Raw genomic sequence first — 16,191 nt, 5'->3', positions numbered from 1 at the left:
AGGACCATAAAGGTAGTTGCGTGAAACTATTGTCTTGTTTTAGTATTTAGAGGTTCCTAAACTGTGCCCGTGTAAAAACAATCTCTAGCCAGGATCGGTTTATCTATGTGTGGGGGTTGAAGAATAGGGTTCCCGACTCCGGGGGGGGGGGGGGGGGAATCTGGATTATCTTTTAATGGTGTGAGTGGACTGAATGTGGAAGAAATGTTTGATTGTTTTGTTTGTGTGTGGAAAACTTCTAGAGTAGCTCCTGTTACAGGGTGAAGTCTAATGCTGGTAGGGTAGCTGGTCCATGGGACTCAAGGGGAGAACCGCAGAGGGATAGGGCTAGGATCGGATTCCAATGAAACTCAGTCTTTGGAATGTTTGTGACAATGCCAATCAATTACTCTTGTGAGGTGTGAGGCACAGTAATAATTTTTAAAGTTGGGTAGTCTCATCCCTCTGTGTTCTTTGGATCTCGCCAGTAGGGAGAATTTCTTTCTAGATTTTTTGTGAGCCTGTAGAAATTTAAATTGGATTGAATGGAGAGTTTTAAAGAAACTCTGGGGTATTTTAATTGGTAGTCTGTGTAATAGATAAATCAACTTAGGTAGGATTGACATTTTAATAATAGCCGCTTGTCCCAACCAGGAGAAATATCTAAGCTGCTAAGTTTCCAGGTCCTTTTTTATGATTCCTAGCAGTGGTGGAAAATTCCGCTCAAATAACAAGGACAGTTGAGGAGATACCCAGACTCCTAAGTATTTGAGCACCGAGGGATCCCATTTAAAGGGGCAATTTTCTTTAGTCTTATTAAGCACATCATCCGGTATAGTGATGTTCATCGCTTCAGATAATAATTTATATTCAGGTTGGACAGGTATCCGTAATGTGTAAATGCTTTGATTAGGTTTGGTATTGATATTAGTGGCTTAGCTAGGAAAAATAGCAGGTCATCAGCGTACGCAGCTATCTTGAACTCTCTATCCAAAACCCCGAATCCACTGATTGTTGCCTATGCATTAATTGTTATGATAAATGGTTCCAAGGAGAAAATGAACAGGAGAGGTGAGAGTGGACACCCTTGCCTGGTGCCATTGGCTATATGAACCTTCTCTGACAGGGAGCTATTGATCTTTAATTTAGCTGAGGGATTTTTGTAGATAGCGGAGATCCAGGCCAACATGTGAGAGTCTAATCCAATGTGTTCGCATGTTGCTATCATAAAATCCCATGATACACGATCAAAAGCCTTCCCCGCATCCGTGGACAGGAGAAGGCCCCTAATGTTTAGAGTACGGGCAGTATGAATCAGAAGCAGGATTTAGTGACATTGTCCTTTGCTTTTCTTCCTGGCATAAACCCAGCTTGCTCGGGGGCCAATCAAACCCTGGAGAAGAAGTCTCAATCTGGTGGCCAAAATGTCACTAAGAGTTTTGCATCCAGATTTAGCAAAGAAATAAGACAATAGCTGGAAAATTCAGTGGGATCTTTGTTAGTGTTTGGGTAAAACCGTGATAAATGCTGAGAGATAATCTATTGGTATGTCTCGGGGCTTAGACAGAGAGTTCAGAGCTTTAGTGAGTGAATCTGTTAGGTATCAAAAAATGTTTTATAGTAAATAGAAGTGATCTTATCAAGATTGAAACTCCCTTTGATTCAATTTGTGGCATGATACATTTTTGTGGAAAAGGAATCGGTGAGCTTGGGAACATGATGGGTTTTTTCAAATGGGTCTCTTGTAGAAACACAAAGTGAGACCTACCTTTTTTGAGTTCTCTTAGGAGAGTGGAGCATTTTTCAGGGATGTTCAGTCCCTTTACATTGTGGGAAATCACTGTAGGGCAATGCCCTAAAGAGGAGTAAGCCACCTGAATGCTTCAGGAGGAGGGGTGATAATGTCGACTCTGCAGAATAGACTACAAATACCTGTTATTATCCATGTGTAGATAATAAAAGCTATAAAGGAAAGGATAAGAGCAAAGCTGAAAAAAAGGGAAGTGGGAAAGAAAGGAAGGAGGTATAAAGAAAAAAAGAGAAATAGTGAGATTTCAATAGAACACCGTTTAGATAGTAAGTACTATCTCAAAAGTTTACAGATAGTGTGCCCTGAACTGAGATCTTCACAGTCAAGGCCACTTTGTGGGGGTGAAGGGAGGTGTCAGTTAAGGAGGTTACAATAACCAACAGTATCTGATATAAAAAAAAAGTAAAAGCATAATTGTCTATCAGTACTGGAGCAATATAACTGTTTGCCACTGCCCTTATTAGACAAAAATAATAGGCATATAAATGAATCAACCCTGCTTAGTAAGCTTTTTATAAACTAACAATGCAATTGAGCAAAACGTTATGGAAATCGGTTGAGAGGAACTACGAGATCTATCACCGCCACTACCACTGCACAATAATGTGCCGAGGCAGGTAGCTCCTGCTGTCCTCTCCTTGCTCCTGTACCACCTGTCCAGAACACTTCTGTGTGTTTTGAGAGGGTCATCCTGTACGCAGCTGAGCCCAGGCCCAAGGTCACCCCCCCCCCCAACTGGGGAGCTTCCTTAAAAGGCCAACACTCCCATCTCCAACTTCCACCAGAACAACTCCTCGCCAGCTAGGCTGACCCAGAGTTATTGAGGGGGCCTGCCCCCTGCCAATCTAAGTTGGGTATTGGTCAGGGCCCTCAGAATACTCCAGCCAGCTCCAACTTTCCTCCCCTTCCATGTCTCTATAAGGTTCCAGAACTAAAAATAGGGGGGGGGGGGGGGAGATCTCAGTCTGCCTGTGAGTCCTCCAGCTCTCCCTGGATTGTTGCCCAATCCAGGAAACAGGCTTGGTTGCCAGCCAGCCTGCATTCATTTATCTACACTATAACAAAACCTATTTACAATTCTAGCACTAGAAGGTGGTACATTAGCACAATATTATTCCATACAGAGCACTTTAACTACTATCATTAGTCCACATAAAATGGTTCAGTAGATTGTATTGCAGCTTTTCAGCGAAAGAAGCAGTCACATCTAGAAAAGTCTTAAAAGAGAATTATCTCCCTAATCTCCTAGAACAGTAAATATGGAATTTATTTGGTGGTAACTAAGGTAGCTTAACTGCTATATGTAAAGTCATATTAATATGCTTCTGGAAGCCATTAAAGACACAAGATGACTCTGACATTTCTTGATATTTGAAAGATCCTCCTTGATTGATAAAATAGAACGAGCCCAGAGATAGATAACAAGAATGTTAAAAGGTTTGGGGAAGCGACTTCAGTAACTTAATATGTACAGTCTGGAGGAAAGAAGGGAAAGGGGGGATATGATTGAAACCTTTAAATACATCAAGGGCAAGTTCAGGAGGGCAGTTTTTTCAATATGAAACCAAAATCAAAAACACCGGGACATGACCTCAAACTAGCTGGAGGAAAGTTCAAAACTAAACCTGGAATAAACTACCAGCGGAGGTAGTGAGACAGTCAACAGTAAATGGCTTCAGACATGTTTGGGACAAACATATTTCTATACTCAGACAAAAAAGTTAACGAAAAAATAAAAAAATAAATGAAAAATAAATAAAACAAAGAAGTTATTAAAAAACAAAAACAAAAAAAAAAAAACAAATGGGCAGACTTAATGGACTACTTGGTCTTTTTCTGCTGTTGCTTTTCTAAGTTTCTATAATTTGTCTCTTTAATAGGAGATCTAATGGGCACAGCCCTGGACAACCTGGACCGGCTCCTTGCCATGCCATATGGGTGTGGAGAGCAGAACATGATCCTCTTTGCTCCTAATATCTTCATTCTGCAGTATCTGGAGAAGACTCATCAGCTGACCGATGAGATCAACAGCAAAGCTATAACATTTCTCAATAGTGGTGAGTTACTCATTACAAATGATAAAAAATCTACCCAAAATTGTTTTTTTAACCTTTGCATAGAGATTAACAATAATCCATAGAATATTTGCAGACGCCCACTTGTCCTGATGACTGCCTTTTTTTTCCAGAATGATATCCTCATGAATTAAACTATAAGCTGAATCCTTTAATGTATAAACTCTGTACTGGATTAAGACCAAACAGGGTCCCAGTAATAGTTTAATATATTTAAAATCTTTTCACCTCAAGTCTTAAAGTGATATTAAAGGCAATTTTTTTTTTCAAATAAACCTGTCACACTTACCTGCTCTGTGCAGTGGTTTAGCACAGAGCAGCCCTGATCCTCCTCTTCTTAGGTCCCCTGCTGGCGCTCCTGGCCCCTTCCTCCTCCCGAGTGCCCCCAGAGCAAGCAGTTTGCCGTGGTGGCACCCAAGCAGGTTTGCTCATGAGTCGCTGCTCTGCTTGTACCAGAGTGTTGCCTGCAGCTAGAGGCATCACCCCCGTACCGGCGTCCATAGCAGACGGTCAGCATCTTGTAATGACAACCGATGCGGCTGAGAAGCCGCTCGGCTGCCATTACAAGGAACGGGAGGGGACATCCCCTCCCTCCCGCCGCCTTCTGCGGCTCGCCTGGGTCTCCTATCCCACCAGGAGACCCGGGCAACCAGCCTGCATGGCCACCAAAGAGAAGACCTGATCAAAGCCCCATTTGGCTCTGATCGGGTCTCCATGTAAAAACACAGAAGTGATTTCATCATGACATTCAATTCCGGGTTCTCGGCGCCAAATTAAAAAAAATTACAGCATTTAAAACAGCCAAACTTGGCGTTTTGAATGCTTTTAAGTGCATAGGAGGGGTTTGGGGTATTTTAGATCCCCAGATCCCGCCACAAGAGTACCTGTCAAAAAAAAAAATTTAATGTATGAAGATATCGGCCGATACCGATATGCGATGACCAAAATATCGGTATCGGCAATAAAAAAACAATATCGGTCGATCACTAATTCACACACAGAGCCGCAACTCGGCCCTACCCTTCTCTTTCCTCACTGGTTCACTGGCTGTGATTGACAGCAGTGGCTCCCGCTTCTGTCTCAGCCAATGAGGTGGGATAGTCCCCGGAGAGCTGATGCTCTTGTGCACATCGCTGGATCGCGATGGAGATCAGGTAAGTATTAGGGGGGCTGCTGCACATAGAATGAATGAAGGTTAAAAAACTTTGAGCCTTTAAAACCACTATAAATATTACTGAAAGAATCAGATCCCACAATTATGACATTTAAAAAGGTCCCGTAGGTTTAATGAGCATACTGAAAGGACACACAACACATACTGCAAAACCTCCCAACTGAGACCACACCTTTAGTACGTTTCTTTTAATCCTGGGCTTAAGCATAGAGATTGAGGTAGTCAGAGGGGAAGCTGTTTATCCACTTTAAGACCGGAAGATTTTACCCCTTTCCTGACCGAGCCATATTTTGCGATTCGGCACTGCGTTACTTTAATGGACAATTGCACGGTTGTGCGACGCTGTACCCAAATTAGATTTATGTCCTCCCCCCCCCCCCCACAAATGGAGCTTTCTTTTGGTGGTATTTGATCACCTGTGCGATTTTTTTATTTTTTGCGCTATAAACAAAAAAAGAACGACAATTTTGAAAAAAAAAAACAATATTTTTCACATTCTGATGTATGACATTCCCAAAAAAAAAAAAAAAAAAATCTACATTTTTTAACATTTTAGGCCAGTTTGTTTTCTGCTACATATTTTTGGTAAAAAAAATTGCAAAAAAACGTATTTTGATTGGTTTGCGGAAAAGTTATCGCGTTTACTAACTACGGGAAAGATTTATGTCATTTTTATGTCATTTTATGTCAAAGATTTATGTAATTTTTATTGTTTTTTTCTAGTAATGGCAATCTGCGATTTTTGCGGGACTGCGACATTGCAGCAGACAGATTGCAGCGGACCCCTGACTGACAAATGTTTTTACATTTTTGGGGGGACCAGTGACATTACTATAGTAATCAGTGCTAAAAATATGCACTGTTACTGTAATAATGACACTGGCAGGGAAGGGGTTAACACTATTGGTGATCAAGGGGTTAAATGTATGCCTAATGCTTCCTGACGTGTGTGTGTGTGTGGGGGGGGGTGTTCTGTGACACATACAGAGATCGCAGGTCCTGTGATCTCCTCCTGTCTGTCACAGAGAAGATCCGCCTACTTTGTTTACACAAGAGGGCGGATCTTCTCATGCTTTCCCCGACGATTGGGGAAGTGACGTGGCGATAGCCGCCTCTCCTCCTCCGGCCCGACTCCCGCTGTGCCTACACACAGCAGGAGCGAGCCTCTGGTGGGATCACTAGGAGACCAGCAACATAGGTCTACGTCGGTGGACCCAGGGGAGCCGACCTGCCGCAGTAGTAGTACTGTGAGCGGTCGGCAAGTGGTTAAATATGCTTATTACATCTGAATGACAATTAATCTTTTTTAACCATAAACACATTTAATGAGGAATACATGCTTTATTAGTAAAAAGGTTTGGTCTTTGGATCTTTCTCTATATAGGCATATATGCCTCATTAGGGGGCATACATGCCTCAGGAGCTTTCATTGGGTGTCCTAGAGTGGCATATATACAGATCATCTTCAATATTGCTACTTGATTCTCTGATGAACTGTAAGCTATGCCTCCAGTATCTTCCCTTATATACCCAATTAGATTATAAACTCTTTCACCTTCTTTATCCTCTCCTACACCCTAAATGATTGACATAGAACCCCAAACTATAACTTACCAGGCAACCAAGCCAGGAGTCTGACAGCTTGGACTGAGAGCTGAGCACTTCCAGGTTCAGTGTAAAGTGAGGGGATAGGAGAGCTGCAATTTTCCATTCCCCATGGCAGCACACTGGAGCTCACAGAGGAGCTTCCTTTGAAGGTTTGCTAACTTTTGGCTGTGCAAAAACTGAACAGGTGGCTTCATCACTCACTATGAGTCCATATTTACAGAATAAGAACTTAGGCCCCATTCACACTAATGCGTTTTTTTTTTTCATGCTTTTTGCAGTAAAACATTTCATTTTTTTAACATGGGATCCTATGGAACACTTGCACATCAATGTTTTTTTGTACCTCTGCGTATTTGGAAAGGGTCAGGGACTTTTTTCCTGCAAAATGTAGCATTTTGCATGTAATAGACTTCAACGCATCCAAAACACAAGTAGAGCATTTTTACAGCAATTTTGCAGCGATTTTGCTGCAATTGATTTCTATTTTGCATTTTTAAATCTGACCAACAACTAACTTTCCAAAAAATATTAAAATTGCAAATCGCTGTAAAATCGTGGAAAAAACGTGGCAAATTGAGGTAAAACTGTGGAAAGCACAGCAAAAAGCACTACAAAATGCTGAAAAGCAACATGCACAGGTGTGAATCAAACCTGATACTGAGAATTACAACCAGTATACAGGGCAAGTGAAGTGGTATAGTGCAGAGGGTATGGCTTTCTGTGGTGCAGCTGCAGTATTTGTGGTGCTGATCTCCTCTGATGTCTGGTACAAGCCCAGGGTTGGGCTGTTCTTTGCAAGGACACCTCACAGGAGAGTCCCAAGCTTCTTGGCCTAAACAAGGACTTTCTGGTAAAGCTGTGGATGGTGGTCAAGCTGGAGGAAAGCGTTCTGGGAATGGAAAGAAAACAAAGAATGTAAGTGGACATGGAAATGTTTGTGAAGGAAAATCCAGTATGAAAAGTACTGATAATACAGAAAAGAGGAAGTCTGTTCAGCAATGTGATAATGTTACTCACCACAGTCCAAATTCTGGAAGTATAATTTATTGCAGTCAGCCATTGCAGCCATGGCAATTCCAGCAGAGTGGAGCTCATCCAGTTTAGATTGGAGAAGAGATATCTGTTGCTCCCAGAACTCCTTGCAGATATACAAGAACTTCACTAGAACAGAAAACTATTAAAGAGAACATACAACAGTGTGTAATGGTGGGCCGCAGCCAGGAACGTTCATCACTCTCTAAACTGCAGCAGAATAAAGGTGAGAATTAATAATGCTCCACTGCCCCAGGGAAACATTCCACACCCAGTAGAGACCATCAGCCCAGTACTTGTGATGTAAAGGGAGATCAGGATTTTAAACCTCCTACAGACATGAAGCCGGAACCTGTGCTGCACCTGGCTGATTGGATTCCTTCCCTAGTTAAGAAAGTGGAAACCCTGAGGAAACTAAGGCTAAAATACAGAAACAGATTGACTCTGTCTATAAACTCAAAGCTGCCAATCCTTAGAAGGAAATTCTATAAAACAACAAACTAAACTCCCTGGGCATTGAATTGGCCAGTATAGCAAAGGACATTGCTGCTGTTCTGGAGGATCTGGGACCAGTGTGGGAAAGTGTATCAGAACCGTGATTGATTTGAAACAAAATTGAGTGGAAGGACTGATTCTTCAGAAACTGGTTCAACGCATGCTGCCACCAAATGTATCTCCTGAAAGAAAGACTTTGATAATAAAAAGTTATTAGCTGCAGGAAGGAGACTCTCCTTTTGCAACATCGCTGCAGCCATTGGAGGATAATAAGATGCAAGACCAGGTTGGGGATTATTTACCTGCTGGATGTTCAGCTCTGGAGGTTAGCAGGCCAGGAACATCAGTTTAACCCACCAGACATTTACAGTACAGGAGACTCAGTGAAGTGACATGGGGGACTCTGAGTCCTGGGATGTGGATCATGTGAACAATACTGCTGTGACTAATACTCATGGTAGAAGTGGTGCTGCTGCCACTGATACTCATTGTGGGAGCAATGATGCTGTCACTAGTACTCATAATGAGAGTAACCATGGGGTAATTGGTATTGATGTGGATGAGCAGCTGTTGCTAGTAGTGATGTAGGGTACAATGCTTATGTTACTAATACTGATGTGGTGAATAATTCTGATGTCATTAATACCTATGCCAATATATCTAAATAGGGTATGGACGAGTCAGTTACAATAACCCTCATGACTTCCCCCCTTTGGTTGATCCCCCAGTTGCTTTACATGGGAATGGTGTTGCATCTGGTTATGTCACTCCCCTGAATGTCTAGAGCTGTGGTGCCCCTTCTTTGTTCCCCATTACCAGTTATACTGGTCAGGCCTTTAAGAGGAGAAACCTGTCCAGATTTAAGCATAGGGGTTCCAGAGAGGAGCTCCCTGATACGAGGTTTGTAGTAAGAGAGTTGTTGTGTCAGCAGATGGGATTTGTGCCTGCAGAAATACTGGCAGTCATCAACCTACCTGTCAGCTTTAAGCTCATGTCTGTCAATCAGACAGATTCTGGGCCAGCTTCAGTAGTTTTTAGGACAAAGAGGGTTGGAAGAATTCCATTTTCGTTCCCATTTCAAAACCTGACACAGGAAATGGTGTGAAGACATAACTGGACGTCCTCTCGTTCTTGCGCTTCCCACACGCAACCTGAGTCCTCGGCCGATCTCGGCCCTTTACCACATGATCAGCTGTCAGCCATTCATGGGCTTTTTTCCCCCTCACACTGATAGTGTGAGAAGAAAAAAATAAAGCCCTTCACCAGCTTCTGTAAGAGGGAGATCGGTCCCACACTGTACCCACCAGTGCTGCTAACTAGTGCCCACCAGTGCAATCCACCAGTGATCATCAGTACTGCTAATCAGTGCCCACCCGTTTCACCTATCAGTGTTCATCAGTGCTGCCAATCAGTGCCACCTACCAGTGTCTATTAGTGCCACCTATCAGTGCCCATTAGTTCCACCTATCAGTGCCACTTATCAGTGCCCATCAGTGCCACCTATTAGTGCAGCCTCAGCAGTGCCCACCGGTGCCGTCTCATCAGTGCACCTATCAGTGCCCATCAGTGCAACCTATCAGTGCCCATCAGTGCAGCCTCATCAGTGCAAATCAATGAAGGAGAAAAATTACCTGTTTAAAAACCTGTCTCATAGACCCCAGGTCTTTTCATAAAGAGGACCTGTCATGGCCCATGCGATCATAAGGGATGTTTTTCATCCCTTGTGATAGCAATAAAAGTGATTAAAAAATGTAAAGGTACAGTTCAAAAAATAAAAAATAAATAAAAAAAACACAATAACAAGAACATTTTTAAAGCGCCCCCATGCTCACGTGTAAAGGCGAACGCATGCATCAGTCCCGCACGCATACGTAAACAGTGATGGTACCACAGGTGAGGTATCACCGGGAACGTCATAGTGAGAGCAATAATTCTATCACCAGACCTGCTGTGTAAAACTAAAGTGGTAATCTACACTGATTTTTAAAGCATCGCCTATGGATAATTCAATGTACTGTAGTTTGTCATCATTCAAGGGCATGCACAATTAAAAAGCATGATATGTTTGATATTTATTTACTCCGTGTAACATCATCATTTTATCAAAAAAATGTGTACTATATATTGTGTTTGTGTGCAATAAAATTCATTAAAATGTATTATTTAAAAAAAAAAATGCGTTTGAAAAACCACTGCGCAAACACCACCTGACATAAAATTGCAACACCCATCATTTTAGGGCCTCTGCTTACAAAATATATAATGTTTGAGGGCTCTAAGTAATTTTATAGCAAAAAAAAAATCACATTTTTAAATGTAGGAGAGACATGTCAAAATGTGTCTGGGGCTCAAGTGGATAATGAAGGGAAAAGACATGGGAATTAATTATAGGTGTAAATGCATTGATCATATAACTTCTGGAGGCAGCACAATATCAGCTGGATGTTCCATGTGTGTGAGCCCTCAGATACCAACCAGGGCCTAGGCACCCACCCTTGTTTCCATGTGGGTAATCCAGTCCGGTATTAGCTGTGTCTTGTTCATTTAAAAGTCTAATATAAAAACTTTGTTACCCACAGCAGCTAGCTGGATAAAGATATTCTTGTTTAAACTGGCAAAACTTTGAGGCGGGTATTAAGGAATGACACAAAAAGGTTGAATCAAGGTGTTCATTGGTGTCTGCAACATTTCCAGGTTTGACAGTTTGGATCAAGCCTTTACATAAGTCTCTTCATTTCCTCTAAACTTGAGTTCATTTATACCCACAGTTTCAGCCCCAATGAAGGGGGAGGCATCTCTCTATAAACATTGGGTTAATTTGATACCTTTGTTGAAAAAACACTTGGATTTTACATTTTGGTATCATGAATGTTTGTACTGGGTGCTCCTTAATACCCACCCTAGCTTTTTGTCACTCATTGAGTGTTCTGTGTGAAACCATCGAAGAAGTAGCAGCCCAAGACCAGAACAAAGTCTATCTGCACAGTACTGCACTGCACATCGACCTCGATGAAAGAGGATTCAATTCTGTAATAGATCCAGGCCTATCAATACCTCACTCAACCTAGACATTAGCTGTTTCAACTGGCAGGAAGAGCCTGACAAAAGAACTTGGGCTTTACAGAATTACTATTCAAGCCACCTTTATAAATGAGGAACGTAGACCATTGTTTGTGTCAAAGGATGCAGTATTGATAAAAGTTGGTTATTACAAAAGGTCCCCAGCACTCTTTAAAGCTAGCCAACAAGTAAGTTGGATAATAGTTGGTTATTACAGAACTATTGAGGCTTGCAACAATAAAAAAATATAGAAGAGAATGATTAATTTTGTTTGTTGTTTGCTTTGATTTATTTTATTTTACCCTAAAACCTACTGAAATCTAAAATAGTGAATAGCTGTACAGAATGTAATTACTTTATTTTATATAGGCTATCAGAGAGAGCTGACATACAAACATAATGATGGGTCATACAGTGCATTTGGCAAGAATGATCCAGAGGGTAACACATGGTGAGTTATTATCGTATTATGCATTATTTTTATTTTGTGGTATTATGGAAAAAATAATGAAGGATTTCTGAAAGCAAACTCCAAACAAGCAACGTTAAAAAATATGACAAAGTTGAAAATACACTAAATTACCAAAAGTATTGGGGTTCCTGCCTTAACACGTGCATGAACTTTAATGGCATCCCAGTCTTTTCTGCGCTACAATTGCTCATCAAGATGAAGCTTGTTATTGAGCTAGTTGTACACCTAATCAATCCTAATAAATCCTCTATGATTTATCATGTTAAAGTCATTTCGAAAGTAATTTTCAATATGTTTTTTTCAAATCAGCAGCTTTCATTAAAATAATACCTGATGATCCTGCCCTGAGAAATGGCAGGCAGCCATCCATCGCTGGAGTGCATGCACATAGACAGAAAGTGGCTGCTGAAGGATTGCAGAAAATCAGCAGCACAGATTATACGGAGTTCCACCCAAAAGTGGAACTTCCGCTTTAAATAGTCCTAATCCCCTGACATGCCACATTTGGCATGTCATTTTTTTTGTGGGGGGGGGGAGTGGGTACCTAGTTTTGAAAGGTACTAGTTACGCTCGGAGCGCTGAGGTGCCCTGAGCGGAAGTTCTCCTCTCTCCCTCCCTCCCTGCAATCTTCTGGGACATGTCAGAGGCCCCAGAAGATTGCCGGCCAATCACAACGCATAGCGCAACTCGCACATGCGCAGTGCGTACCCGGCTGTGAAGCCACAAACTGTCACAGCCGGGTGCCCACATTAGTGATGCCGGCGCCGCAGAGCAGAGAGGGAGAAGACGGCGCATCGCTGGACCGTGGGACAGGTGAGTGTGTGTTTAGGCTGGAACTCCGCTTTAATAAGTATGAAATCCCTCAGACCTTGAACAATCCTCTATTGACCCAATTGGGTTGATTTACTAAAATTGGAGATTGCAAAATCTGGTGCAGCTCTGTGTAGAAACCAGCCAGCTTGCAGTTTTGTTTTTGTCAAAGCTTAATTGAACAAGCTGAAGTTAAAAGCTGATTGGTTACCATGCAGAGCTGCACCAAAATTTGCACTCTCCAGCTTTAGTAAATCAACCCCAATGTAAAGCTGTACTGGATTTATAATTATTCATCTGTTTTATGAGCAGAACTGATTAGCAAATATGCATAAAATATGTGATGAAAAATTTCAAGACGCACAGTTTATTGTATCCTAAGACATGCTTTATCCCATATCCCTATATAACCACAGTTTATAACAACGGCAAACATTCTGAACATTATTTCTATTTCATTATTTATCATTCAATCATTCAAACTTATTGCAGGTTGACAGCTTTCGTAGTGAAATCTTTTAGCAAAGCTCATCCATACATCTTCATAGATGAAAGACACTTGAATGAATCGTTCAACTGGCTACGAGAACACCGTTATGAAAGTGGTTGCTTCAAAAGTGTGGGAAAACTCTTTCATAATGACTTGAAGGTACAGTAAAGGCTGTTAGAAATACATGCCAGCGAATAACAATATGTTGTATATGATAGAATCCCATCAGTTGTTGACTTTCCTCACTGATTGCCCACTCAGGCCCTAAGAGCTATATTGAGAGGTGGCATGTGGCATCTCATTTGCTTTGTCATACCTGAAACTACAGGGATTTTTACAGACTGTCGAAGCAGATCAGCCTGCTAGGGAAGCTGTAGTTACCTGGAAAAGGCTGAGGGCAGATTTGATTTGCTCTAATTTATGGTTGGGTGCTATATATTAAAAGGGTCATTCTATTTTAGGATCAGAAATATTTTTTGTTATTTAAGTAGTCTGGTGGGCTTCTAATCTGTCTTTGGTGTCTTAAAGTTCAGGATACTCTCCCGACTCTTGTTGTAGCCTTCTTTAAAAAAATACAACAAAGAGTATTAGACTCCCTTGTAAAGGTCATAACTGGTGTACAGGTAGTGGAACCTAAAGCCTGTGTTGACACCAACCAGTTTCCCCAGAAATATAAGAAACTGTAATGTCTTCCCAGCATGAACCAAAAACTGAAATATACAATTTTTGTAAAATGCTGGAGAGATTAAAAACCTACTGGTTAATGACTCCACTGACCAGTGATTAAAGTCTTTAGCCTGCTTTCCTTAGGGCTCATGTACACACAGACTAGGTTGACCGCCAGCTGCAGGAAAATGCAAAATGCAGCAAAATCGAACCATGTTTTTGCCATGACTTTATCACATTTTGCGTCCGATAGTCAAAACCTTCTTATCCTGAACACAAACCTTCTGAGTTCAGGAGAGGGAGGTTGAGGAAGGTTAAACCTCCCCTAATCACAGCAGCTTCTAAAATCTTCTAAAATCTATGTGTGCATGGACACATAGGCTTTTATGAAGTTGAATTTAGGAGCTCTGGCAAAAAAATTGCCAAATGTTCTTAAACTGTTTATATTGTTAATATCAATGTTGTAATCTCTATGTTCCAGGGTGGAGTGGAAGATGACATTTCTCTATCGTCCTATGTAACAATCTCTCTGGTGGAGTCCGGTGTATCTGTAAAGGTCAGAGATCGCATCATGGGAATATTATGGTTGATATATTGAAACATAGAGAGGACAAAGTGGCCCATCTTATAGTCATATTTGCCATAACATGCTTGTTCCCCTAGGGTGCTTTCCAACTACCCCACTGCTGTTTGGCTACAGCACAGGTGTGGCACAGTGCACATGTGCTTTCCTATAGACTTCTATCATATCCTGCATTTTTGGTGCATTTTCCAAAGATGCAGCATGCGGGTACTTTGGTGTGCTTTGAGAAAACATTCAAAAATGCAGGACATAATAGAAGTCTATGGGAAGCTGCAGGTAGCCTGCTTGAAAACCACCCACACTGCAGCCAAACCACAGTGGGGCAGCGTACAACCAATCTTATACAATGGGAAGCAAAATAAGAGAACACTACCAAAGAACAATATTTACAGTTTTGGAAGAGGGGGGGGGGGGTGCAGGACTCACATAACCATTTATTAGAGATGCACCGTTTTTGGCAGCCGAAAATTGAGTTCTCAGCATTTTGCCAATAAAGAAAAAGGTGCTGATAATGGTGCAGAAAATGCATGGGATTTTACCACCATTCTCCTGTGTTTATTGTGTGTTTTTCATAGGTCATGTGACTCAAAAACCACATCAAAAATCTAACACGAGTGCGTTATTGATGCGCTCTTACTGCGTTTTCAATGCATTTCAACGGGGAGGTGCGTTTTTGGTGCAGTTTTTTTAACTGACCAAAAATGCAGCAAGCAAGATTTTTAACACCACAACTGAAGCGCAACGGACCAGTGTAAAGACATACATAGAATTTAAAGGGATACATTTTGCATGAGCTTTTCTTGGGCTAAAGGTGCCGATAATGGCTGACAATAAATACATATTCATTTAAATTCATGATACAAACTAAAAAGTTGATTACACTACAATTATATTTAGAAAAATAAAATGTTTTAAAAACTGTCATTTTCGGATTCTGTTTTAGTGTTCGGCCAAGTGCATCCTGCAGTTTCGGTTTTGGTACCAAAATTCCCTTTGGTGCACCTCTATCATGTATCTTATATCATTTGAACAATTTCCTTTTTTTCCAGCGTTAGCTGTTCAGATATGACAGTCCACAGCCAAAGCCACAGTTCAGTAGCACTTTTAGTTTGATCCTAATATCAAAAAATAAATGACAGGATTTGGGGACATTTGACTGATGCCTAAACTATTATAAACACAATGAGCCTGGGCCTTATAAACCTATTAAAACTGGAAAGAGTGGTTGATCACAGTAATCATTACATCTAATATATTTCTCAGTTTCCAGGTATAATTCTAAATTATAGTCCTTGACAATACATGAGGTTGAACTACTTTTAACAACTTGAGCTCAGGAAGGTTTTTACCCGCACTAGATACGCCATTTGGCGTAGAACAGCCGCCCTGATGCAGTAAATATACGCTGGGCGGTCCGCAAGTGAAAGTACAATTTTTAGGACTATGGGGATGGTTATTTAATTTTTGATTAAGTCAGGACATTTAAAAATGTTTTTCACACGCACATGAGTTTAGCTTGGATCAGCTATCTGTACAGCCATGCAGCATCTTCATAGCTTGGTATACATTTGGATGATTTGATTATTCTCAATAAGAATATCAGGAAATGTACTAAACCAAGCTGGTCATTCAAATAAAAAAATAACATACTAAAATTGTATTCTGATCCAGGACCCTCTGATCAGGGATGCAGTGTCCTGTCTGCAGAAGGAAGCTGTGAATGTGACCAATGTATACACCCTGGCTCTTCTTGCCTACACCTTTACTTTGTGCAAAGAAATGGAGTTCAGAAAAACAGTATTCGACAAACTGGATGAAAAGGCTGTGAGAGGAGGTGAGTACTGATGGAGTATTTCTATCATGGAACTTCTGGCTGCTGCTTTCTTTTACTTGATATTAAAAAAAGAAATAAAATTGGGGAAGTGCATAAGAAAAGG

The 16,191-nt window shown here is 41.2% G+C and overlaps 1 protein-coding gene across 1 annotated transcript in view; it reads left to right on the top strand.

Moving 5' to 3' along the window:
• Window positions 1–16,191, top strand: part of LOC309564225 (alpha-2-macroglobulin-like) — a gene marked incomplete at its 3' end in the record, with an annotated part of 271,806 nt that overhangs the window by 209,353 nt on the left and 46,262 nt on the right. Inside the window, 5 exon segments of the mRNA XM_082268852.1 lie at window positions 3,670–3,846; window positions 11,603–11,684; window positions 13,008–13,164; window positions 14,153–14,227; window positions 15,926–16,088. Coding sequence (XP_082124978.1) covers window positions 3,670–3,846; window positions 11,603–11,684; window positions 13,008–13,164; window positions 14,153–14,227; window positions 15,926–16,088 — 654 coding nt within the window.

Source organism: Pelophylax lessonae (genome assembly GCF_965119305.1).
Source record: "Pelophylax lessonae genome assembly, chromosome: 9".
NCBI lineage: Eukaryota > Metazoa > Chordata > Amphibia > Anura > Ranidae > Pelophylax > Pelophylax lessonae.
Note: the sequence above shows the minus strand (reverse complement) of the source record. Positions and strands in the feature narration are given on the sequence as shown.